Source organism: Microcaecilia unicolor, chromosome 12, assembly GCF_901765095.1.
Source record: "Microcaecilia unicolor chromosome 12, aMicUni1.1, whole genome shotgun sequence".
In the NCBI taxonomy this organism is placed as follows: Eukaryota; Metazoa; Chordata; class Amphibia; order Gymnophiona; family Siphonopidae; genus Microcaecilia; species Microcaecilia unicolor.
The window spans coordinates 82538036-82563412 of NC_044042.1; the positions used below are offsets into that span (position 1 = coordinate 82538036).

Below are 25377 nucleotides of genomic sequence, written 5' to 3' on the forward strand. Positions count from 1 at the left end.
CGCCCTGTCTGTACTGTAGGCCAGGAGGTCGGTTTGTCTGTTGTTCTATCTTGGCAGCTGTTGAGTGTGGTTTCTATGGTTTCAGACTTGGTTTGTATAAGTCTGGTCAGGTGTGACCGTGTTTGTTAGTCCACCTGTGGAAGCACACACAATTCAAAGGGCACAATGAAAGATATGAAGAAAGTGTCCAGTTGACAGTGACCACGTACGGGGTTGTTAGTTCTAGTTGGTGTTTTGGTTTTCTCTGCTTTGTCAGGGTTATACTGGCTAGTGGATGTACTGCACAGGTTATATATACAGTATTCAAAAGCTCAGTGTTTCTCAGTCTCCCTCTGCTGGTAGGAGGACATAACCCATGCGTCTTGACCGGTCTGGAGGGTCTAGAGGAAAGAAAATTAGCAGGTAAGATCTAATTTCACCTTTTACCTGTTTCCCAATGAAGGACCCCCTCCAGTATATGAGCCTTATTATGACATGCAAAATCATTTCACTTCTGAAGGATATATTCTCCAAATTTGGCATCCTAATATCAATCCAAAGGAAACATTCAGTACTTCCCCCCCCCCCCCCCCCCGCCTCACCCCCCAATTCTGTCTATCCTTATGAGTGCATGGTCTGATACCTCAATTAGACCAATGACTGCATCAGTGAATATAGGAAATAATTCTCTAGATACTAAAATGTAATCTGTTCTAGAGAGGGTAGAATGAGCTGTAGCCATGTTGGTAAAATCTTGGTCGGAGAGATGAAGAATCCTTCAGCCATCCACTACATCACAGGTATCGCATATCAGGGGTATCCCTTTGGCATAATCTCTATGCTCATTACCAGTACCAGGGGTGGACTGACCATTCGGGCAACTGGGCAGAGCCTGAGGGCCCAGAGGCTCTGCACGATTGCCCTTGCCTGCCGCTGCCTGTGTTCTGTGCTGGCTCCACCAGTGGCGTACCAAGGGCAGGGGGGGGGGGGTGCTCCGCTCCTGCCCCATCTTTTTATTCAGACCGCCGGTGCTGCTGTTGCCTCTCCTCCGCAGTCCCGTTCCCACTTGCCTACCCTCAGCTCCCTCGACAGCCCCCTTCTTCTTTGCCACCCGGCCCCCTGTATGTTTAAAATCTTTCAATCGGCAGTGAAGCGCCTCACGTCTGTGAAAGAAGCAGATCGCCTTGGGCCTTCCCTCACTGTGTCCCGCCCTTGTGGAAATGGGAAGTTACATCAGAGGAGGGCGGGGCACAGTGAGGGACGGCCCTGAGGCGATCTGCTTCTTTCACAGAAGCAAGGTGCTGTACTGCCGATAAGATTTTAAACATGCAGGGGGCTGGGTGGCAGAGAGAAGGGGGCTGTCGAGGGAGCTGAGGGTAGGCAGGTGGGGACTGAGTCGGGGGGGGGGGGGGATGAAAAGGGGGGGCTCAGATAGGAGAAGGGGGCTGGAGCTGGGGTCTGAGAATGGAGCCATGCTTGGGGCAGGGGCAGGCGGGAGAATGGGTCTGGGGCTGAAAAGGGGGGCAATTGAGAGAATGAGGCTGGGGCTGAAAAGGGGGTCCATAATGCAAGGCAGGTGGATGAAGGGGACTGGAACTGGAGGCTGAAAAGGAGAGTAGGTGGAATAAGTGGGCTAGTACTGGAACTGGGGGCTGAAAAGGGGACAGGGCGAAAGTGGCTGGGGCTAAAGCTTGGGACTGATCAGAAAAAAGGGCTGGGGCTGAAACTGGGGACTGGTGGGATAATGGGGCTGGAGCTGGGGGCTGAAAAGGGGGACAGGTGGGAGAAGCAGGCTGGGGCAGGTGCGATTATGGGGCTGGAACTGGGAACTGAAAAGAGGGGGCAGATCCTGGATGGAAGGGAGAGAGAGAAGGAAGGCAGACCCTGGATGGATGGGAGAGGGAGGGCAAATGGTGGATGGAAGGGGCAGAGAGTAAACCCTATATGGAAGGGAGAGAAAGGGCAGACAGTGGATGGAAGAGAGAGAGAGAGCAGACAATAGTTGGAAGGAAGAGAGAGAGAGAGAGGGCAGACAGGGCAGATGGTGGATGGAAGGGGCAGAGATAGAGGGCAGATGCTAGGTGGAAGGGAGAGAGAGGGCAGATAGTGGTTGAAAGGGGCAGAGGGAGAGAGGGCAGATTATTATTATTATTATTATTTGTAGCATTTGTATACCACATTTTCCCACCTATTTGCAGGCTCAATGTGGCTTACATTTGCCGTAATGGCGAATGCCATTTCCGGGTAACTGAGTTACATATGGTATTACGTTAAGGTGCATATATACAAGGTGACATACATGGAGCATAACATATATGAAGCAGATCATGGTATATATATACATCGTGTACATATATATAAGGTAAAGCAGAATAGATAATGGTATTGTATGAGGTTCCTGAACAATAGGTTGGCTTGTAACATACATTAGGTCATTGTAAATAGATCTTATTCAGTTTAAAGTTTAGGGTGGTATTGCTTGATTGTTAATATCAGGGAGGTTAGTCTTCTGTGTGATAAGAGATCGGTTTTGTATAGCTCGTGTATAGTGTTATTATTTAGTATCTAAGATGGATGTTTGTGGTAAGCCTTCTTGAAAAGGTCTGTTTTCAGTAGCCTTCGGAAGATGGGTAGGTCTTGTGTTGTTTTTTATGGCCTTCGGTAGTGCGTTCCATAACTGCGTGCAGATGTATGAGAAACTGGTCGCGTATGTGGATTTGTACTTTAGTCCTTTACAATTAGGATAATGGAGATTGAGGAATGTGCGTGATGATCTTTTTGCATTCCTGATAGGCAGGTCTATTAGGTCTGACATATAGGTTGGAGCGTCTCCGTGAATGATTTTGTGGACCAGGGTGCATACTAGAGAGTTGCACGGGGACAGAAATCTTACCCATCCCCGCCCGTCCCCGCTGGAATCTTACCCGTCCCCACCCATCCCCACTGGAATCTTACCCATCCCCACCCATCCCCGCAAAAATTTAAACCATCCCAACCCGTCCCCACCCGTCCCCGCAAGAATTTAACCCATCCCCACCCATCCCCGTAAGAATTTAATAGTACATAAAAGAAAGTTCCAGTCAGCTCCCTCAGTCTCTCTCTGGATTTGAGCCACAGCACTGTAGGCAAGGAAGGAATGGAAGTTGGAACACTCTGGTGCGCACATGTAAGACTTGTCTCCAATTCACTTGCACTCTGTGCTGAGAGGTCGCCATATGCACGCGCCAGTAGGTCAGGTGACATCTGATTCTTGTGCCTGTGTCAGAGCTGAGGTCTGTGCATCAGCCTGGTAGCAAAGAGGATTAATAGTAACATAGTAAGTGACAGCAAATAGACCTGAACGGTCCATCCACTCTGCCAATAGTCACACTCATGATCAATTCATCATTAAATCAACGAGTGTGATATTATATACTTGATTATGGTCTTTCTTTCATGTTTCTGGAACAAAGACCACAGAAGTCTATCTGGCCCCATCCTTATGTTCCAACTGCTGGAGTTGCCATCGAAGCCCACTCCAGCCTATTCATGTTCTCATTTGTGGGACACAGACCATAAAAGTCTGTCCAGCACTGTCCTCATGTTCCAGCCACTGAAGTTGCTGTCTAAGCCCTTTCCAGCCCATCCTACACCAGATTGCCATGTATGAGACACAGACCATACAAGTCTGCCAGGTATCAGCCCTAGTTCATCACAGCCAGAGTCGCCATCTAAGCGTCACTTGACACATCCACACACATGCAGCCATTTAAGGTTAGGTTTTTTATAACTTCCATTTTCTAATTAGAGATCCTCTGTGTTCATCCCAAGCCTTTTTGAATTCCGTCATCATTTGTGACTCTACCACCTCCTTAATGGAAGACTTTCCACATTTATGCTGTTAAAGCAAGGAGGAAGAGGAGGAGGAGGAGGAGGAGGAGACAGCACTCAAAGAAATTGGTATTTGGTAGATGAGAGGCTGGTGCAGGTGGAGCTTACAATTCCACGGGAAGCCCACAGAACTGGTTCCATCCCCACGGGAACCCCGCAGGAACTGACTCCGTCCCCGCGGGAACCCCGCAGAACGGCTTCCATCCCCGCGGGAACCCCGCAGGAACTGCCTCCGTCCCTGCGGGAATCCCACGGGTTCCGCGGGATTCCCGCGGGGACGGAAGCCGTGCAGCTCTCTAGTGCATACTTTGAACTCAATTCTTTCTTTTAGTGGGAGCCAGTGTAGTTTTTCTCTTAGGGGCCTGGCGCTTTCATATTTCGCTTTTCCAAATACGAGCCTGGCTGCCGTGTTCTGAGCAGTTTGAAGCTTCTTAATGATTTGTTCTTTACATCCGGCATTAATGGCATTGCAGTAGTCTAGATGACTTAATACCATAGATTGTACTAGGCTGCGGAATACTTCCCTTGGGAAGAAAGGTTTGATTCTTTTAAGTTTCCTCATTGAGAAGAACATTTTCTTTGCTGTATTTTTCACATGATCTTTGAATGTGAGATTTCGGTCAATTGTGACTCCCAGAATTTTCAGGCTGTCTGATATCGGAAGAGTGTAATCCGTGGTATTTATGGTATTGGGTTTGTTAGTGTTATATTGTGAGGACAGGATGAGACATTGTGTTTTTTCAGCGTTTAGCTTTAGTTGAAATGCGTCTGCCCATGAGTTCATTATTTGGAGGCTGTGTGTGATTTCATTTGTGATTTCGGTTATGTCTTGTTTGAATGGGATGTTTATCGTGACATCATCTGCATAGATGTACAGGTTGAGTCCTTGGTTGGATAGCGATTTGGCTAAAGGTGTCATCATTAAATTAAAAAGGGTTGGTGAGAGCGGTGATCTTTGTGGTACTCCACATTCTGGTTTCCATGGTGTTGATGTTTTTGAATTTGAGGTCACTTGATAAGTTCTTGCAGTCAAGAAGCCTTTAAACCATCTTAGTATGTTTCCTCCGATCCCGAAGTAGTCTAGGATATTCGAGAGTATTTGGTGGCTGACCATGTCGAACGCGCTGGACATGTCGAATTGTAGGAGTAGCACGTTGTTTCCAGTTACAATTAGTTGTTTAAATTTGGTAACGAGAGTGGTTAGCACTGTTTCAGTGCTATGGTTGGATCGAAATCCTGATTGTGATTCAAGTAGTATTGTGAATTTGTTTAGGTAGTTGGTGAGTTGTTTGGTTACCATGCTTTCCATTAATTTAACTATCAGGGGAATGGATGCGACTGGTCGGTAGTTGGATGTGTCATTTAGTTTTTTCTTTAAGTCTTTGGGTATAGGTGTCAGTAATATATTTCCTTTGTCCTTGGGGAAAAGTCCATGTTGTAGCATGTAGTTCAGGTGCGACGTAAGGTCTGTTATGAAGCGTTTGGGGGCGAACCTTATTAGGTTACTGGGGCAGATGTCCAATTTGGAGTGGGTTTTGGAGAATTTGTTGAGTGCTTGAGTTATGATTTCTTCGGTTAGTGGATGGTGGATGGAAGGGGCAGGGAGAGAAAGGGCAGATAGTGGTTGAAAGGGGCAGAGGGAGAGAGGGAAGGCAGACACTGGATGGCAGGGAGAGAGAGAAGGCAGATGCTGGATAGAAGGGAGAGAGTGAAGAGAAGATGAGGAAAACAGAAACCAGAGACAACAAACTGTAAATAAAATATTATTTTTCTTTTTTTTTTTTTTGTTTAGGATAAAGTAGTATTGTAGCTGTGTTAATAAATATTTATAAATAGAAAATGGAAAGAATATAATGTTTTTATTGGACTAATTTTAATACATTTTGACTAACTTTCGGAGAGCAAAACCCCCTTCCTCAGGTCAGGATAGGATACTATAACAGCAGTATACTGTATTGACCTGAGAAAGGAGGTTTTGGCCTCTCAAAGTTAAATGTATTAGTCCAATAAAATGGTATTTTTTTATTTTCTGTATTTGTTTTATTTCTATTTGTTAATTTGTAAAGTGGTGATTGGTATTTGTTAGTATTTTCACATTTACATCTGCTATCTTTATATTTTGCACAGTACTAGGGGACATTTTCTGTTTCTGTGGTGTTGCATTGTATACAGAGTCTGGCATCGGGGGTTCAGTTTAATTTTTGTCTAAATAGAAAGTTTGTGGTTACTTATTCTATAGTGGATTAGGGTTTATCTGCGTCTGTGAAAAAGACATGGCTTTCAGTTGGCATTGACTGTGCAGGATCAACAATCTTCGTTTTACAATAGGTGAATTGATGTTCTAGTGCTCACTGCAGTGTTTAAGATGCTTCCTTTTCCTAGGTACACCCTTGTGTGACTCGTAGAAATTATTGCTGTATTGGTCCTGAGTGTTTTGTATTCTAGGTGTGCCTAGTACTGAATTTTGGAGGGGGGGAGAGTGTTAAAAAATGACCGGCCCTGGGTGTCAAATACCCTAGGTATGCCACTGGACTCCATTTAAAATGGTGGCCGCAAACTCTCACGAGACTACCGTGAGAGGTCGCAGATTCCATTTTAAACTGTGGAGCCATCACGGGCAGCAGCAGGGATGGAAGAAGGTGGGAAAGGGATCGGAGGACGTGCTGCTGGACGTGGAGGAAGGTGAGGGCTGCGGGGATGACGGTAGCGTGTGAGGGGGCGGCGGTATCATGGGGGGGGGGGGGGGGGCAGAGTATTCTCAGTCTACTGCTGACCAGTACTATGACTCAAGAAAAATGTCAGGAAGTATTTTTTCACGGAGAGAGTGGTGGATGCTTGGAATGCCCTCCCACGGGAGGTGGTGGAGAGGAAAACGGTAACGGAATTCAAACATGCGTGGGATAAACATAAAGGAATCCTGTTCCAAGGGAATGGATCCTCAGAAGCTTAGCTGAGATTGGGTGGCATAGCCGGTGGTGGGAGGCGGGGCTGGTGGTTGGGAGGCGGGGATAGTGCTGGGCAGACTTATACGGTCTGTGCCAGAGCCGATGGTGGGAAGTGGGGCTGGTGGTTGGGAGGCAGGGAAAGGGCTGGGCAGACTTATACGGTCTGTGCCAGAACCGGAGGTGGGAGGCGGGGCTGGTGGTTGGGAGGTGGGGATAGTGCTGGGCAGGCTTATACGGTCTGTGCCCTGAAAATGACAGATACAAATCAAGGTAAGGTATACCAGGGGCGTATCTGAACTGCGGCGGTAGGGGGGGCCAGGGCCAGAGTGGGGGGGCACATTATAGCCCCCCCCCCCCGCCGCCGCCGCCATTGCCGATCCCCCTCCCCCCAGCCGCTACCATTGCCAATCCTCCCCCTCCGTTGCTCGCTTACCTTCGCTGGCGGGGGACCCCAACCCCCGCCAGCCGAGGTCCGCGTCCTCCTGCCGCTGCCGCTGCCGGCTGCCTTTGGTGCTTTCATTTGTCCATTGAAGCTGGCGCCAACTAAAGTTTCTTTTGACTCTGACGTCGCTGCACGTTGTACGTGCAGGACGTCAGACTCAGAAACATTTTCTGAGTCTGACGTCCTGCACGTACAACGTGCAGCGACGTCAGACTCAAAAGAAACTTTCATCGGCGCCAGCTTCAATGGACAAATGAAAGCACCAAAGGCAGCCGGCAGCGGCAGGAGGACGCGGACCTCGGCTGGCGGGGGTTGGGGTCCCCCGCCAGCGAAGGTAGGCGAGCAACGGAGGGGGAGGGTTGGCAGCGGTAGGGGGGTCCAGGGCGAAATCTGCGGGGGCCCAGGCCCCTGAGGTCCCACGCAGATACGCCCCTGAGGTATACACAAAAAGTAGCACATATGAGTTTATCTTGTTGGGCAGACTGGATGGACCATGCAGGTCTTTTTCTGCCGTCATCTACTATGTTACTAGGAGTTTTATCCAAATTAGGGTTTTCAACTCTATTAAAATCCCCAGCAATAATTTTTGGGGAATCGTCAAACTGTTGTAGATGGGAGAACAGAGATTTATAAAATTTCATAGAATATACGTTGCAGAGAACCAGTGTCTGCCGTTCCACTGTGATACAGGACTAGGTCTTGATTAATGTGCAGGGCACATTTATATGCCCTTTGTACAACAGGGTGGGGGTTATCCTCTTGATTAAAACCACTCCCACATAATAGGGGCCATACAACACCATCCCTACCTTAGTCTGTCACTCTTGAACTGGCCAGCTGCAATCTTGTTCTCTGTTTCTGTTGTGTTTGCGTTCCAGCACTCTGAGGCCTCACTCAATGCTAATTGCAGGGGTTGTTCTCTCCCCTGTGTCTTAAAGAACTGAAAGATTTAATGTTCTTTCAGAGCTGTCTGTGGAGGGAGTTCCCTCAGGACCTCATTACATATTTGAGACAGCATCTAGTGAGAGAGAGGGAACGAGGAGGCATAGAAAAAGAGAGAGATGTAGGACAGACCATAGTGGACAGAATTCAAAATGGAAGGAAAGAGAAGGCTGGAGACTGAGGCCTAGATGCACAAAACTCTAACGACCCTTTAATGACCCTCTAATGACAAAATTTGCGACCGTTGTATGCATTATAGGCCTTTTTCTGAAGCCACTAGCAGATAACTTACGTCAATGGAGGGCAGGCCCAGGAACAACAGACTGACGTCGGAGAAGGGAGAAGCAATTGGCGATCAGATGTTTTATCCCGTGCAGCACCTTCGCATACAGGTGAGAGGCGCTGCACGGGACGGTAATGTGGAGGGGGGGGTCCGGTGGAGGGTGGGAGCAGCGGCGACGATCCCAGGGGCGGGGCGCGGAGGCGGAGGATGGCGGGAGGTGGAGCCCTGGAGCAATGGACAGGAAACACAGGAAGGGAGGGGGACCGGGGATGAGAAAATTTGGAGATTTGTTTTTATTAAAACCGGCTGAAGCGGGGAACAGCGGCGATCTCGGGGGGGGGGGGGGCAAGGGCGCCCATACAGGACGCTTCTGACGAGCGCCTTTGCCCCCTCCCGATCTATTTGGATTGTTTTAATGTTTTGGTTAGTGCAGGGGGAAGTGGGGAGCCACGTGTTTGTGTTGTGGTTTTTTTTGGACGTTTGTGGCATGCGCAGAGCAGCCAGCATAACGCTTGGCTGCTCTGCGCATGATTTAGGGGCCGATTACGACGGGGATTACGATTCAGTGATACATTGTACTTCTGGATACCGCAACGAACATATTTGACCTGTTTTTTTGGTGCATGCTTCGGTTTTTCAAAATCGTTAAGGACTTTAACGATTTAGATTTTGTTACGTTTGTTTGATGCATCTGGGCCTGAGAGACACTCTGACTGCAGATAAGATCACAAAGCTTTTTCAATCTCTGCCCATTTCCCCCTCCTTGCTGAAGGACCAGGGAGCTGACAGTCTCCAGCTGTTCACCTTCACTTGCCCGAAAAGGGATCATCTTTGCTTATCTCAGACTGTCTTGCATTCTGCTTCTAATTTATTTATTTAACTTCCACCACCCTGCTTGTTCCTCAGCAAAGGCACATGACCTGATAACCACCCATCCTACTAGGAAGGAAGCATGAAGCTCCATGTCCAGCAGAAAAAACTGAGCCAGTTCTGTTTTTGCACTTTATGTAGGCCTAATGTTGTTAGGAACTCAGTAGGGAAACCAGAGCACTATTTCCCTTCTTTGCCTGGGGGTATGTATGGGAGCAATTACATATGCACTGGCTATCCAGCAAAAGTAAAAGTTTGAGAAGTATTTTTTACAGCCTGGTAACCTATTATCTTTCTTTGCAGGGGTTATGACCATGTCACCAGGAATGAAGGATATTGCTGCCTATCACACCATCTTCCTGCTCACCATTCTAGGGGCATTGGCTTTGCTCATTCTGATCCTCCTCTGCCTTTTCATTTATTACTGCAGGTGAGAATGAAGAGGATCAACATGATCCTCATATTGTGATGTGATATTCTAATTCTATTTATTAAGGGGCCCTTTTATTAACCGCGTGGGTATCTGCTTACATCAATTTTGAATTACCGTCCGGCTACCGCGTGACCTGGGCGGTAATTTCATTTTTTTTACACACTTCGGAAAATATTTTTTATTTTCTGGCACGCGGGCGGTAATTGGCTTTATACACGCGTAGATCATTACCGCCCGGGTAACGCGTGAAACCTTACCGCTAAGTCAGTGGGTGGCAGTAAGGTCTCAGACCCAAAATGGACACGGGCCAATTTTCATTTTGTTGTACGTTCATTTTTGGCCCCCCAAAAAAGGCATTTTTTTTTTACAGGTGCGCAGAAAAATGGATCTGCGCGTGTGTACACTAGGTGCAGGCCATTTTTCAGCACAACTTAGTAAAAGGACCCCTAAGTTCTTTAACAGCTGAACATGAGACTTATCTTTTTCACGCAGCAGCAGCTGACAATAATGAAAAGACAGCAGGTCATTTATAAATGACCTGGAAACAGGAATGAGTAAGGTAATCAAATTTGCTGAATCCACAAAGTTTTATTCAAAGTTCTTAAATCACAAGAAAATTGGGAGAAATTTGAAGAGGACCTCACAAAACTGGGAGTCTGGGCAACCAAATGGCAGATGAAATGTAATGTGAGCAACTGCAAAGTGATCAGGGTTGCCAAATAAAAAAAAAATTCCCACACAAAACCGCCCAAAAACCGCACACACCCCACCCCGCCGTCATCAACCCCGCCCCTTCCGTCATCACCCCCACCCCCGCCGTCATCAACCCCGCCCCTTCCATCATCACCCCGCCCCCGCCGTCATCGCCCAGCCCAATACGTCAGCAAACCCCGCTGAAAACGTCGCAAACCCCGCTGAAAACGTCACAAACCCCGCCTCTGTCGCCATTAGCCCCACCCCCCGCCGGCCAAAAAAGTGCCCCAAAACCCGCACACAAAAAAAACAAAACGAGCCCAAAAAAACGCAAAAGTTTCCCGCGGCGGGTTGCGGAAAACCGCCCAATTGGCAACCGTGAAAGTGATGCACGTAGGCAGGGCTGGCTCAAGAGAGAGAGTGGTCCCCCCCCCCCCCACCCCACCAATCACATTGCTTCTGGAGCCCCTCCTTCCCATGGGGCAGCATCTCTCTCCCCTACCCCTTTCCCTGGGTCTGGCACTACTCCATCACCTCTTTTACTCCCCCAGGGTCCTGTAAAGTTCACGTCACTGGCAGCAGCAGCATGATAGGCTGCCTTCAGCCAGTCCCTTGGTCTTCCCTCTGCCTCATCCTGCCCACAGGAAATTGCATCAAAGGAGACAAGATGCAGCAGAGGGAAGACCCAGGGGCTGCCCAAAGGGAGCCTGTTATACTGTGGGGAAGGGGAGAGACCGGACCCCGGTTGAGGGGGGGGGGGGGGGGGGAAGAAAAGGCTTAAGCTGTAGATCAGAGGTCATAGGCTCAATGGCTATGTAGGCACTATTAGAAACAGGTAATTACTCTGGACACATTTGGCTAAGGATATGAGAGTACCTAAAGTGGTCCCCTTGGGTCAATAGATAGGCTGTCCACAATGAAAATAATGCTAATGTGGAAATATATATTATTTATTATATATATCTGAAGATAGCAAATATGGCAAGCAAAACACAAAAATATACTGCACAAAATACTGATGATTACTTCCGATAGAGAGGGATATATATATATATATATAGATAGATAGAGAATTTGTGTGTGCATGTATGTATTTATAACTGCACTTTTACAAAATTATCCTGAGAAGAAATTACCCACTCAGCAGCTATAGTAGGCTAATGACCATGTGCCTAAGCTAAAACCAGTCTTTCGCAGGCAAAGACCACAAACTGGCTAACCCTGAACCATAAAGGAATAGCCCTTCTCTCATCCTTGCGATCCATAGCTTCAGAGGGGGTGATGAATTGGCTCCTCTTCAAGGCTGTAGCAGAATTCCCCGCGAGACCCTCATATCATCAGGTTTTAGTCTGATGTGTCTTTGCTCTGTCTAGCAGCTGGTTCCTCAGTCTTGGGAAAGCCGCAAAGCTGCTTCTGAATCCTTCCTTGTGCTGCACTCAGCACAGAGAGATACAGTTCACAGGTGTTCTGGCAATTCAGTCTCTCCTCCAAGAGATAGATACACCATATGAATTTCTTCTCTTGCTCCTGCTCCTGTGTGCCGGGACCCAGGTTATCACGTTAACGCAGCTCTGCCACTACAGCAGGGTTGCCAGATTGAAAATATTTTCCCGCCCAAAACCCGCACAAAGTTAAACCCCGCCCCCGACATCACTCCGCCTCCGACGTCTTTAACCCCGCCCCTGACAAACCCTCCAATGTAATTAACCCCGCCCCCGACGTAGCCGCCGCTGTCATTAACCCAGCCTCTGCAGGGCTTCTATTGGACCAAATTGGACTAATAGAAGTCCCAGAAAAGCGCCCAAATCCGCACCACTGCTTTTTAAAAGCTGCCCAATTTCCCGCAGCCCACAGCTAGCAAAAATTGCCCGCAACTGGTTGCGGAAAGCCGCCCAATTGGGCGGGGAAACCTGCAGACCTGGCAACTTTGCACTACAGGCCCTTCTTCCTTCCGTGGCCCCTCGCGCCTATGTGAAAACAGGAAGTATTTCACACAGGAGGAGGTGAGACAAGGTAGGAAGAAAGACCTGTGGTGGCAGATCATAGTTAACGCATTAATGCAATTACTCAGAAACAGGAGATACAGACCGAGGGAGCAGAACCTTCTGCCTGTGTGCCTGCCTGTCTACCTTGCTGGTGCTGGGGCCCCCCCTTCGAGGCATGGCCCGGGGGAATCTTGCCCTCTTTCGTGGTGGCCCTACTGGGCTAGGGTAGCTGTGACTTCCTGCCTAGCTGCCTGGGGGTCACTTTTCCCCCTACAGTGGGGGCATGTCCCTCCAGGGGTAGTCCTCTTCTTCTAGTTCCATGGGACTTGCTGGAGGGCCATGGGTGACCAGGTACTGGCTGGTAGGTAGTATGCCACTGCACTGTTGCAGGGATGGGAAGGGTATGATACATACCTGTAGCAGGTGTTCTCCGAGGACAGCAGGCTGATTGTTCTCACGACTGGGGTGACGTCTGCGGCAGCCCCCACCAACCGGAAAAAAGCTTCGCGGGACGGTCGGGACGCAGGGCACGCCCACCGCGCATGCGCGGCCGTCTTCCCGCCCGTGCGCGACCGCTCCCGCCAGTTGAATAACTAGCAAAAGATGAAACACACAACTCCAAAGGGGAGGAGGGAGGGTAGGTGAGAACAATCAGCCTGCTGTCCTCGGAGAACACCTGCTACAGGTATGTATCATACCCTTTCTCCGAGGACAAGCAGGCTGCTTGTTCTCACGACTGGGGTATCCCTAGCTCTCAGGCTCACTCAAAACAAGAACCCAGGTCAATTGAACCTCGCAACAGCGAGGGAACAACAGAAATTGACCTACGAAGAACAACTAACTGAGAGTGCAGCCTGACCAGAATAAATTCGGGTCCTGGAGGGTGGAGTTGGATTTACACCCCAAACAGATTCTGCAGCACCAACTGTCCGAACCGACTGTCGCGTCGGGTATCCTGCTGGAGGCAGTAATGAGATGTGAATGTGTGGACAGATGACCACGTCGCAGCCTTGCAGATCTCTTCAATAGTGGCTGACTTCAAGTGGGCCACCGACGCTGCCATGGCTCTGACACTATGAGCCGTGACATGACCCTCAAGAGTCAGCCCAGCCTGGGCGTAAGTGAAGGAAATGCAATCTGCTAACCAATTGGAGATGGTGCGTTTCCCGACAGCGACCCCTAGCCTGTTAGGGTCGAAAGAAACAAACAATTGGGCGGACTGTCTGTGGGGCTGTGTCCGCTCCAAGTAGAAGGCCAATGCTCTCTTGCAGTCCAATGTGTGCAACTGACGTTCAGCAGGGCGGGTATGCGGCCTGGGGAAGAATGTTGGCAAGACAATTGACTGGTTAAGATGGAACTCCGACACCACCTTCGGCAGGAACTTTGGGTGGGTGCGGAGCACTACTCTGTTGTGATGAAATTTGGTATACGGAGCATGAGCAACCAGGGCTTGAAGCTCACTGACCCTACGAGCTGAAGTAACTGCCACCAAGAAAATGACCTTCCAGGTCAAGTACTTCAGATGGCAGGAATTCAGTGGCTCAAAAGGAGGTTTCATCAGCTGGGTGAGGACGACGTTGAGATCCCATGACACTGTAGGAGGCTTGATAGGGGGCTTTGACAAAAGCAAGCCTCGCATGAATCGAACGACTAAAGGCTCTCCAGAGATGGCTTTACCTTCCACACGATAATGGTAGGCACTAATCGCACTAAGGTGATTCCTTACTGAGTTGGTCTTGAGGCCAGACTCTGATAAGTGCAGAAGGTATTCAAGCAGGTTCTGTGCAGGGCAAGAACGAGGTTCTAGGGCCTTGCTCTCACACCAAACGACAAACCTCCTCCACTTGAAAAAGTAACTCTTTTTAGTGGAATCCTTCCTAGAGGCAAGCAAGACCCGGGAGACACCCTCAGACAGACCCAACGCAGCGAAGTCTACGCCCTCAACATCCAGGCCGTGAGAGCCAGGGATTGAAGGTTGGGGTGCAGCAACGCTCCGTCGTTCTGCGAAATGAGAGTCGGAAAACACTCCAATCTCCACGGTTCTTCTGAGGACAACTCCAGAAGAAGAGGGAACCAGATCTGACGGGGCCAAAAGGGCGCTATCAGAATCATGGTGCCGCGGTCTTGCTTGAGCTTCAGTAAGGTCTTCCCCACCAAAGGTATGGGAGGATAAGCATACAGGAGGCCGGTCCCCCAATGAAGGAGAAAGGCGTCCGACGCTAGCCTGCCGTGTGCCTGAAGTCTGGAACAGAACAGAGGCAGCTTGTGGTTGGTCTGAGAGGCGAAAAGGTCCACCGAGGGGGTGCCCCACGCTCGGAAGATCTTGCGTACCACTCTGGCATGGAGAGACCACTCGTGCGGTTGCAATACTCTGCTCAGTCTGTCGGCCAGACTGTTGTTTACGCCTGCCAGGTACGTGGCTTGGAGGAGCATGCCGAACTGACACGCCCAACGCCACATCCCGACGGCCTCCTGACACAGGGGGCGAGATCCGGTGCCCCCCTGCTTGTTGACGTAATACATTGCAACCTGATTGTCTGTCCGAATTTGGATAGTTTGGCAGGACAGCCGATCTCTGAAAGCCTTCAGTGCGTTCCAGATCGCTCGGAGCTCCAGGAGGTTGATCTGCAGATCCTTTTCCTGGAGGGACCACAGACCCTGGGTGTGAGCCCATCGACATGGGCTCCCCACCCCAGGCGAGATGCATCCGTCGTCAGCACTTTCGTGGGCTGCGGAATTTGGAATGGACGTCCCAGGGTCAAATTGGTCCGGATGGTCCACCAGAGCAGTGAAGTGCGGCAACTGGTGGAGAGGCGGATGACATCTTCTAGATTCCCGGTGGCTTGAAACCACTGGGAAGCTAGGGTCCATTGAGCAGATCTCATATGAAGACGAGCCATGGGAGTCACATGAACTGTGGAGGCCATATGACCCAGAAGTCTCAACATCTGCCGAGCTGTGATCTGCTGAGACGCTCTGGTCTGCGAAGCCAGGGCCAGGAGATTGGTGGCCCTCGCTTCGGGAAGATAGGCCTGAGCCGTCTGGGTATTCAGCAGCGCTCCTATGAATTCCAGAGACTGAGTAGGCTGGAGATGGGACTTTGGGTAATTGATCACAAACCCCAGCAGCTCCAGAAGTTGAATAGTGCACTGCATGGACCGGAGGGCTCCTGCCTCCGAGGTGCTCTTGACCAGCCAATCGTCGAGATATGGGAACACGTGCACTCCCAGCTTGCGTAGAAACGCCGCCACCACCACGAGGCACTTTGTAAACACTCGTGGGGCAGAGGCGAGCCCAAAGGGCAGCACACAATACTGAAAGTGCCGTGCGCCCAGGCGGAATCTGAGATACTGTCTGTGAGCTGGCAGTATCGGGATGTGAGTGTATGCGTCCTTTAAATCCAGGGAACATAGCCAATCGTTTTTCTGAATCATTGGCAGAAGGGTGCCCAAGGAAAGCATCCTGAACTTTTCTTTGACCAGGAATTTGTTCAGGCCTCTCAGGTCTAGGATAGGACGCATCCCCCCTGTTTTCTTTTCCACAAGGAAGTACCTGGAATAGAATCCCTGCCCTTCCTGCCCGGGTGGTACGGGCTCGACCGCATTGGCGCTGAGAAGGGCGGAGAGTTCCTCTGCAAGTACCTGCTTGTGGCGGGAGCTGAAAGACTGAGCTCCCGGAGGGCAATTTGGAGGCAGGGAGGCCAAATTCAGGGCGTATCCGCACCGCACTATTTGGAGAACCCACTGGTCGGAGGTTATGAGAGGCCACCTTTGGTGAAAAAATTTTAACCTCCCTCCGACCGGCAGATCGTCCGGTACGGACACTTGTAGGGCGGCTATGTTCCCATGGATCCAGTCAAAAGCCCGTCCCCGGCTTTTGCTGTGGAGGCGCAGGGGGCTGCTTAGGCGCACGCTGTTGACGAGAACGAGCGCGCTGGGGCTGTCCCTGTGCCTGACGAGGCCTTCGGGCCGGCTGGTTGTACCTACGCTTCGCAAAAGAATAGGGTGCAGCCTGCCGGGCCCGGGAAAAACGTCCACCTGTGGAGGTGGATGCTGAAGGCGCCCGGTGGGAGAGCTTGTCGAGAGCGGTTTCCCGCTGATGCAGTTGGTCCACCATCTGCTCGACCTTCTCACCAAAAATGTTATCCCCCCGGCAAGGGACGTCGGCCAGTCTCTGCTGGGTGCGGTTGTCCAGGTCAGAGGCGCGCAGCCATGAGAGCCTGCGCATCACTATACCTTGGGCCGCAGCACGAGATGCCACGTCACAGGTGTCATAGATACCCCTGGACAGGAACTTTCTGCACGCCTTCAGCTGCCTGACCACCTCCTGATAAGGCCTGGACTGCTCCGGCGGGAGCTTCTCGACCAGGTCCGCCAGTTGTTGCACATAGGTCCGCATGTGAATGCTCATATAGAGCAGGTATGATTGGATGCGGGTCACGAGCATGGAGGATTGGTAGGCCTTCCTCCCAAACGAGTCCAGAGTGCGAGACTCCCGCCCCGGGGGCGCCGAGGCGGTATCCCTCGAACTCCGTGCCCTCTTGAGAGCAGAATCCACGACCGCTGAGTCATGGGGCAATTGGGGCCGCATGAGCTCTGGGTCAGAGTGGATCCTGTACTGGGACTCTGCTTTCTTGGGAATGGTGGGGTTAGTTAATGGTCGCACCCAGTTCCGAAGCAGCGTCTCCTTTAGGACATTGTGCAGCGGCACCGTGGAGGACTCTCTAGGTGGTGATGGATAGTCGAGGACCTCGAGCATCTCGGCCCTCGGCTCTTCCACAGAGACCACGGGGAAGGGAATGCTGATAGACATATCCCGCACAAAGGAGGCAAAAGAGAGACTCTCAGGAGGTGAGAGCTTCCTCTCCGGTGAAGGCGTGGGGTCCGAGGGAAGGCCCGTAGACTCCTCTGAGGAGAAATATCTAGGGTCCTCCTCTTCCCCCCACGAGTCCTCATCCTCGGTATCGGACATTAGCTCATGTAGCTGAGTCCTGAACCGGGCCCGGCTCGACGTCGAGGCACCGAGGTCTCGGTGTCGTCGAGCGGTGGACTCCCGCGCCGGCGGGGACGGAGCTCCCTCCATCGACGTCGACGGGGACTCCACCTGCGTGGCGGTCGAGACGGCGGCGGTGTCGACGGCCCCGGCGCCGGGCTAGAGCTCACCGGCGCCACAGTCATCGGCGCCGAGGGCGCAAGCACCCCCGGCGCCGGCACAGCCTGGCGCATCAGTCCTTCCAGGATCCCCGGAAGGATGGCTCTGAGGCACTCGTCTAGGCCCGCTGCCGGGAAAGGCGGTGGGGCCGGTAAGGGTGTCGGTGCCGGAAGCTGCTGGGGGCCAGGAGACTGCACCGAGGTGCCGGAACCCCGACGCGTCGGTACCTCCACAACCGACGGAGACCTCTCCTCTCGACGATGACGCTTCGGCGTCGCCTCCTCTCCGACATCCGGATGCACCGAGGGCGACCGGTGACGGCGCTTCTTATCTTTCTTCCGATGCCCGTCACCGGTGCCGGAAGGCATGGAGGAGGAGGAGGTCGATCCCCCTCGGTCTCGAGGTACCGGGTCAGACAGGGTTCGGTCCCGTGGCCCACGAGCTGAGGGAGTGACCGGGGCCGATTGCCCACGCGGCCTCTCCCCCCCACTCTCACCGGCGGACCGGCGGGCCGACGGGACCTGTTCTCCTGGGGTCGCTGCCATCGGTGCCGATGTCTCGGGCATCGATACCGGTACCGAAGGACCGGCCGTCGATACCGATGCCGTCGAGGTCGACGTCGAGGGGCCGGCGCAAGTTCCAAAAAGACGGTCCCGCAGAACTTGCCTCGCAACCTGAGTCCGTTTCCGGAGACCTAGACACAAAGAACACGACTTAAGATTGTGCTCCGGCCCGAGGCACTGGAGGCACCAAGCGTGGGTGTCGGTCTGCGAGATCGGCCGGCCGCAGCGACCACACTTTTTAAATCCACTCGGGACCTTCGCGGACATCGACGGAAAAATCGCGTCGGCGAAGTCAAAGTCGTCAATGGTGGCTGGAATCACACCACAGAAAAAGAAACGACCGAGCGACCACTAGGCCGCAGGTTTTTTTTTTTTTTTTTTGAAACAAAAAGGGAAACCGTACGGTAACCAGAAGCAAAGCGACGATCCGCGTAAACGCGATCGAGAAAATCCGGCGGCTGAAAACAGAGAGAGTGGCAAAAGCACAACTCTCTCCAGTCGCGGAAAAAAAGGAACTGGCGGGAGCGGTCGCGCACGGGCGGGAAGACGGCCGCGCATGCGCGGTGGGCGTGCCCTGCGTCCCGACCGTCCCGCGAAGCTTTTTTCCGGTTGGTGGGGGCTGCCGCGGACGTCACCCCAGTCGTGAGAACAAGCAGCCTGCTTGTCCTCGGAGAACCATTGTTACAGCTCTTGTCAGGGATATGGATATGGGTGCGTCCCCATACCTCTGTGGCCTACAGCTGGCTGGGAGATGGCAGGAAACCAATCCTTCTGGCCACTTCTGCCGAGACCCCCCCATGTGTAAGGCAGTTTATATACTGCAAGGTGGGAAATCTAGATGTGGGGGCATCTATCTGTGGTGTAATCATGATAGCTGGTTTGGGACCCTGATGCCAGTGGCTGCACATCACCCCATGACTCATGGGCATGTACGTGGGTGATGGGGGGAGTACACATTGATGGTAGTTTCCCTAAGGATGGGTGTCACAAAACACCTAGCCACCCGCCTGGGGCTACCCCGCAGCCACTTAGAGGGTCTGTCCCCAGCACAGCTGAGGTCCACCTGCACTTGCTGCTTGTGCTCTACATTAGCACCCTCTTTCCACCAATTGGGAACCAACCACCTCTGGGCGAGTCTCCTGGTCCAATCAGAGCTCAGAACAACAAGTTTTAAAAATAGCTGACCACATCACTGCAAGTTTCCTCTTATCTGTGTTAACTAAAGAGGGAACTTTCATTAAACAGGCACCACCTGCTGGCCAAACTAAAGAAATACTCTTCAAGAAATAATACAGTTTTATAGGGTTAAAAACCCACTGTTTTGTCACAAGGGGTTTGTGTCTCACTATTATATAGAGGTTTCAAGGGCCTCCAGTTTTGGCCTTGAGGAATGTTTCACAGGGCAGCATACCTAACTTTAGACCTCACAATGCTGTATACAATCAGTCTGGGCTGTGGGGCATGAAAGGCCATCCATTTGGGTGGCAACTTGTGCTCTCAAAGCCCTCTGTGGTCAGTGTACTGCCCTCCTTGAACACTCCTTTGTCAGGTATACACAAGTGTTGCCATACTGAGACAGACGGAAAGGTCCATCAAGCCCAGCATCCTGTTTCCAACAGTGGCCAATCCAAGTTACAAGTACCTGACAAGATCCCAAAACAGTACAATACATTTTATGCTGCTTATCCTAGAAATAAGCAGTGGTTTTTCTCCAAGTCCATCTTAATAATGGCTTATGGACTTTTCTTTTAGGAAGCTATCCAAACCTTTCTTAAACCCCACAAAGCTAACTGCTTTTACCACATTCTCTGAGAACGAATTCCAGAGTTTAATTACATGTTGAGTGAAGAAATATTTTCTCTGATTTGGTTTAAATTTAGTACTTTGGGTGTGTGGTGTAGGGCTTAGGTCTGTGGACCCTCAGTGCAGGAGATATGGGTTTGGTTCCCACTGTGGCTCTTTATTTGTATTGTTTTATATCCCCTGCCATAGTTGCTGCAATGAGCTAGGTAGCTGTATGTGTGATGCTGGCCACTTTTCTGCTGGTCACAGGAGGGGGCTGTCCAACATCCCTTCCCCCCTTCCTTTCTATGTCATGTTATAGGTTTGGGGTAGGCTGCAGCACATTCTAGTGGATGTGGGGGTAGGGGTCACACTGTAATGAGGATAGCTGCAGACTCGGGCCTTGATCCAAGATAGAACTGTTACAGGCGTGCAATGTCAGGGGTACTTACGTCGGGCCCTGAAGCACCCCCTCATGAGGCCTGGGTCTTCCCACCTTATGCAACTGTACCGGTGCCCGAGCATCTCAGGGTCACAGTGGATGCTAAATCATCTGCAAAACACAACTTGGTAGAGACAAGGTTCAGATGACGGGTCTTCTTGACATAAATTTTTATTTATGACATTTGTGCAATGCTCCTCACATAGCTTGTGACAGATGGCAACAGCCAGATTTTGGGGGGGGGGGGGGGGGGGCTGAGAAGGTGGGTATGTAGTACACTGGCACAGATGCTGAGGAAGCCATGGGGGACAGCGGATGGCATGGTGCCATTTCTGTTGAGCATCTACACTGTTGCTGGGAGTTGGGGATGGGCAATGGGGTAAAGTAGGTGTGCGTTTGGGTGGCTGTATGTCAACATTCCCATCAGTATGTAGGCATAGGGTAGCATGCTTGGTGGGGGGGTTAGGGGGTCCAGCTTTGTGCAGCCCCTCATTTCTGCATTTAATGGTTAGTGGAATGGCCCCCATGGGAGCTAGGGGACTTGTTTTGGGTTGTTCTGTAAATATGGGCCAGAGGGTAGGGGGCCTGATGTATGATGCTTGCACATGCCTGGTGATGTGATCGGGGGGGGGGGGGGGGGGGGGCACTGCTTCACACTTGCTGTTCCAGACTGCTTGTGATAGATCTCCATGCCTCATGAAGACATTGTGGGGGGGGGGGGGGTATGTAAATATTTGTTTCCTCCTCCACAGAGAAATTAGGTTCTCTGCACAGCGACATTGCTGTCCACGTCCTTCCACATGCAGAGGTATATATATGCATGTTTTGCACATGGAGGGAACCTCCTACTGTTGCCTTGGCCATTTTCTCGACACAGGGGCCACTACCACCGTTGCATGTTTTCCGGAGTGTATTTCCAAATGGTGGATATGTTCATCTTCAAATATCTATGACATTTCCAATGCATCTCTTTATTAAACATATTTTCAATTATTGGAAAGCGTTTATTTACCTCTTCCATTATGAACTTACCACTCACTAAAAGGGAAGTACTGCCAGACTTCCGCAGCAGCCGGGCGGTAGTTCCCAGCCCGAGCTGACACCCTTTCCGGCACTACAGAAATATTTTTATTGTTGTACCCGGCGGTAACTCCGTTTCTTCAAACGCTGTATATCATTCCAAATCACATGTATCCCTCCCACAGAGGAAGTAAATAATCGGCGAAACAACTATCTTTCGCAAATCTCTTAAGACATATCTCTTCAGCAAGGCATACTAATAGCCACATAATTCACCCGACAATCCAATCAATTAAGATAACTCATCTATTATAGCTACATTAATCACTCCTCTCCTTCTTCTTACCCACCCTTATCTAACCTCTACACAATATTAAATGTATATGTCACCTTGCAATGACAATGTTAACAAAACTATGTAAGCCACATTGAGCCTGCAAATAGGTGGGAAAATGTGGGATACAAATGCAATAAATAAATAAATGTAGAAATTTGCTCTGCTGAGAATCCAGACTTCTATAACGGTGTCAGTAAAATAACACAATCAGTGTGAAATTATGGCAATATTGATATAAATGCTGAAACAACTGTTGGCATCAACAAACATATACAGTAAGATATGGAATATTTAGATGTGTGATATGAAAGTAAATTAAGCCTTTCTACATATATGTGACCTAACATAACACAAAAAAACCCTTTATTTAAGAAAAACTAAGTATAAATAGGTATAGGTTAAAAATATATATTATATAATTAAAAGTCTGTATAATAACTAAGAAAGACAGGTGTAAAGGGTTTGTACAACTAAGCTAAACCTGTTATGATGTATTAATGTAGAAAGAAAACCCGATCCATACCTCCTAAACAAAGGAGGGCATAAGGTATGTACGTACGTACGTATTCATAATAGTAGAACTGTTTCTACAAAGTTCTGAATAACCACCAATTTGAAATACATGCATAAAATTTTGAAGTTGAATTGGAATTTGAATTTCAAGAGGTGCATCATAGTTTAAACATAAGCATTTTTATGTTATTGCTTTTGGACCCTGAGGTATAAAATTCTTAAAACCACAGTTAATGCACAGGGCAAAAGATACTATGGCTATAGGCAAAAATTGAATCATGGTTTATTTCTTTGCTATAGCATAACAAAACCAGTGATCACACACATGGCAAAAAGGGGTGTCCATTGGCCCAAATGACTGTTTTCATCCATGGATTCTGGGTACAAGCATTACATTAAAAGAGAGGTTTTCAAAAATAGTTTTTTCCTTGATTTTTTTCTTTTTTTAGTTTACACTATCCAGCCAGTTGCAAAATAAATAAGAAAACAGTAATAATAGTGCCCTTAAAAGTATAGCACTAAGTGTTTACTGGGTATTAATTGGTTAGTCATGGGACCACACAGAGGTCAGTGTTAGACATGAACATTAAAGAGATCTAGTGAATTAGTAATGTAAACTTTTTCATTCTCCCCCCCCCCCCCCTTTTTCTAGAGAAGCAATAAGCTCTGTAAAGGAAGAAAAGATCATTAATAAGCCTCTTTCAAATCATGAGATGATTGTACTTTATTTATTAGGATTTATTTACCGCCTTGTTGAAGGAATTCACACAGTAAGAATAGATCAAACGTAAGCAATAGGCAATTAGAGCAGTAAAAATATTCGAACAACAATACAACGTATGGCATGGTATACTACTTGCAATGACAATACAATATGTACTAGAACATTATAATTGGTAGTGAAGGGTAAGGCAAAGTTGTAACATATAGATGAGTAAGAATTAGAAAGTAAGGTGACTGATTTGAAGAAAGTTGCATGTGAGGTCAGAGCGATAGTTAAATATTATCTCAGCTAGGGTAGAAGTGGATAAACATGTCCAGCTGTAGTATGTGCAGCCCGAGTCACTCCTTGTGTGTTTAAGTGAGACTAACAAGTTAGTTACTTCTTCCGTTAAAGGCCTGGTTGAAGAGCCAAGATTTCACCTGCTTCCTGAAGTAGAGATAGTCTTGTGTTAAGCAGAGCCTTTCAGGCAGTGCATTCCAGAGTGTGGGGGCTACTCCGGAGAAGGCTCGCTTGCGGGTATCATATCGTGTAATGTCTTTTGGAGAGGGTGCAGTTAGTGAAAGTCCTTGGGAGGACCTTAGTGTCCTTGGGCGGTGTGTGGAGGATCATCCTATTCTTCAGATACTCTGGGCCATTTCCTTTCAGGGCCTTGAAGATCAGACATAGAGTTTTAAATTTAGCCCTGTATTGTACTGGTAGCCAGTGAAGTTTTTGCAAAAATGGTGTGATGTGGTCACGTCGCTTGCAACCTTCTATGAGTCTTGCCGCTGCATTCTGAATCAACTGGAGCTGGTGCAGGCCCTTTGTAGTCAGACCATTGTATAGTGCATTGCAGTAATTCAGTCTTGATGTTACCATGGCATGCACAACTGGGATAAGATTTACCTTCTCGATGTAAAGAGAGAGGCAGCGTAGCTGTCGCAAATAGTAGAAGCAGCTCTTGAAGGTTGCTTGGATTTGGGGAATCAGATTAAGTGTTGAATCTAACTGTATTCCAAGGTTCCTGACTTGTGATTTGACTTGCTTTCCATCTGGAACCCTAAACCAGAACAGAATTAGTAATGACAATGAACCTGATATTGCAGATAATCAGAATCACACCCTGCATTAGCTTATGGTTACAAAGAAATGTGGTCTGAGAAAAGTATGTAGACCTTCCTTCTTCCCAAGATCAATTACTTCTTTTGGGAGACTTCATCCCGAGGTACTTTGATGCTAGGCATTTCTGAAAAATAAACGATGCGCTGAAACTCCTGAATTGGCTGTTAAGCTGACTAAGAGGACAAATTAGGTTGCAGGGCACAGGAACAAAGCAACTTAGATTGCTGGATTCAGATGATGTAGCAGAAGGAATAATTAATGACTAGAGCTCACAAGGTGTCACATGGTGACTGTTGCAATATAGCCCACCGATAACAAAAGAATAGTAGTTCCACATAACATGGACTGGATTTACAAGTACATCCCTTTCAATTAATTTACCTGTGACTAGGTACGTGTTCAAGTGTACAGCGCTATAGAAATAAGTAGTAGCAGTAGCAGCAGCTTATCAAAAAACAAAACTGAGGCCCTCGCCAAAACAGCCAGGTTTTTGAAAGATAAATCAGTACCTCATTAGTTCATTCTTAGAACTTACATAGTTACATCTCTTCTAGATCCTGATGAGCTAGAGGGGAGATCTACCCCCTCCCTAAACAGGATGGGAATGAAGAGACAATGAAGGCATTAATATGCATCAGATTACTTGCTCTAGCGTAAACATATTCTTTTCAGGTTCTCTCTGCTCTTACATCTCCATGAGGCTCTGCTCTTTTCCAAGGCTAACAAGCTTCCTGAAGAAAGGAAAAGAAAGGGTTAGTTCATTTTAATTTGAGGTAGTTGTGTAAGGGCAGACTGCTATTCATCAGCATGGGTCCTATAAATTATAAAGCTTGTGAGTCTACAAGATGGCTGCAGGACCTGGAATAATCTTGACATCTGATGTCCCTGATAGGCCATGATCATGAACAGTGAGGTCCAGAGGCTGGTAGAGAAAGGAATCCAAAAAGTGATTAGTAAGTTGTCACTCAAAAAAGCATGATCATGTGCATTGTAGTGAAGATCCACCACTTGTGCCTTCTCTGAGTTAAGGCACCTCTGAGGTAGTAGTCCTTGTGATTCAAGAGCTTATGTGACTCTTGGAGTTTGAGAAGTGTCTGCAAGGTGCGTCCTGCAATTCCACCTCAGTGTGAACCAGATAAGGGTCCCAAGTGAGACATCGGGGCCACCCAATGACAGAATGTTTTGGCTTAGAGACATTACACCCATTGCTTGGCCATGGTATTCAGTTATCAATGTCATGTTTGTACATGGTACCTGCGAGTTCTGTTATGGTAACCTTGCATTTCTCAGTGGTCTGAACAG

The 25377-nt window shown here is 49.2% G+C and overlaps 2 protein-coding genes across 4 annotated transcripts in view; one reads left to right on the forward strand and one right to left on the reverse strand.

Moving 5' to 3' along the window:
- The window catches only part of FAM171A2 (family with sequence similarity 171 member A2), a 133768-nt gene that overhangs the window by 92282 nt on the left and 16109 nt on the right, over positions 1–25377 (forward strand). For all 3 annotated transcript variants that reach the window (XM_030220540.1, XM_030220538.1, XM_030220539.1), the window contains exon 7: positions 9635–9761. In XM_030220540.1, the coding sequence (XP_030076400.1) occupies positions 9635–9761 (127 nt within the window). The remainder of the gene's footprint in view (positions 1–9634; positions 9762–25377) is intronic.
- GRN (granulin precursor) overlaps positions 23919–25377 on the reverse strand; it is a 153680-nt gene continuing 152221 nt past the window's right edge. Inside the window, exon 18 of the mRNA XM_030220534.1 lies at positions 23919–24013. The gene's annotated coding sequence lies outside the window, so the exon portion shown is untranslated. The remainder of the gene's footprint in view (positions 24014–25377) is intronic.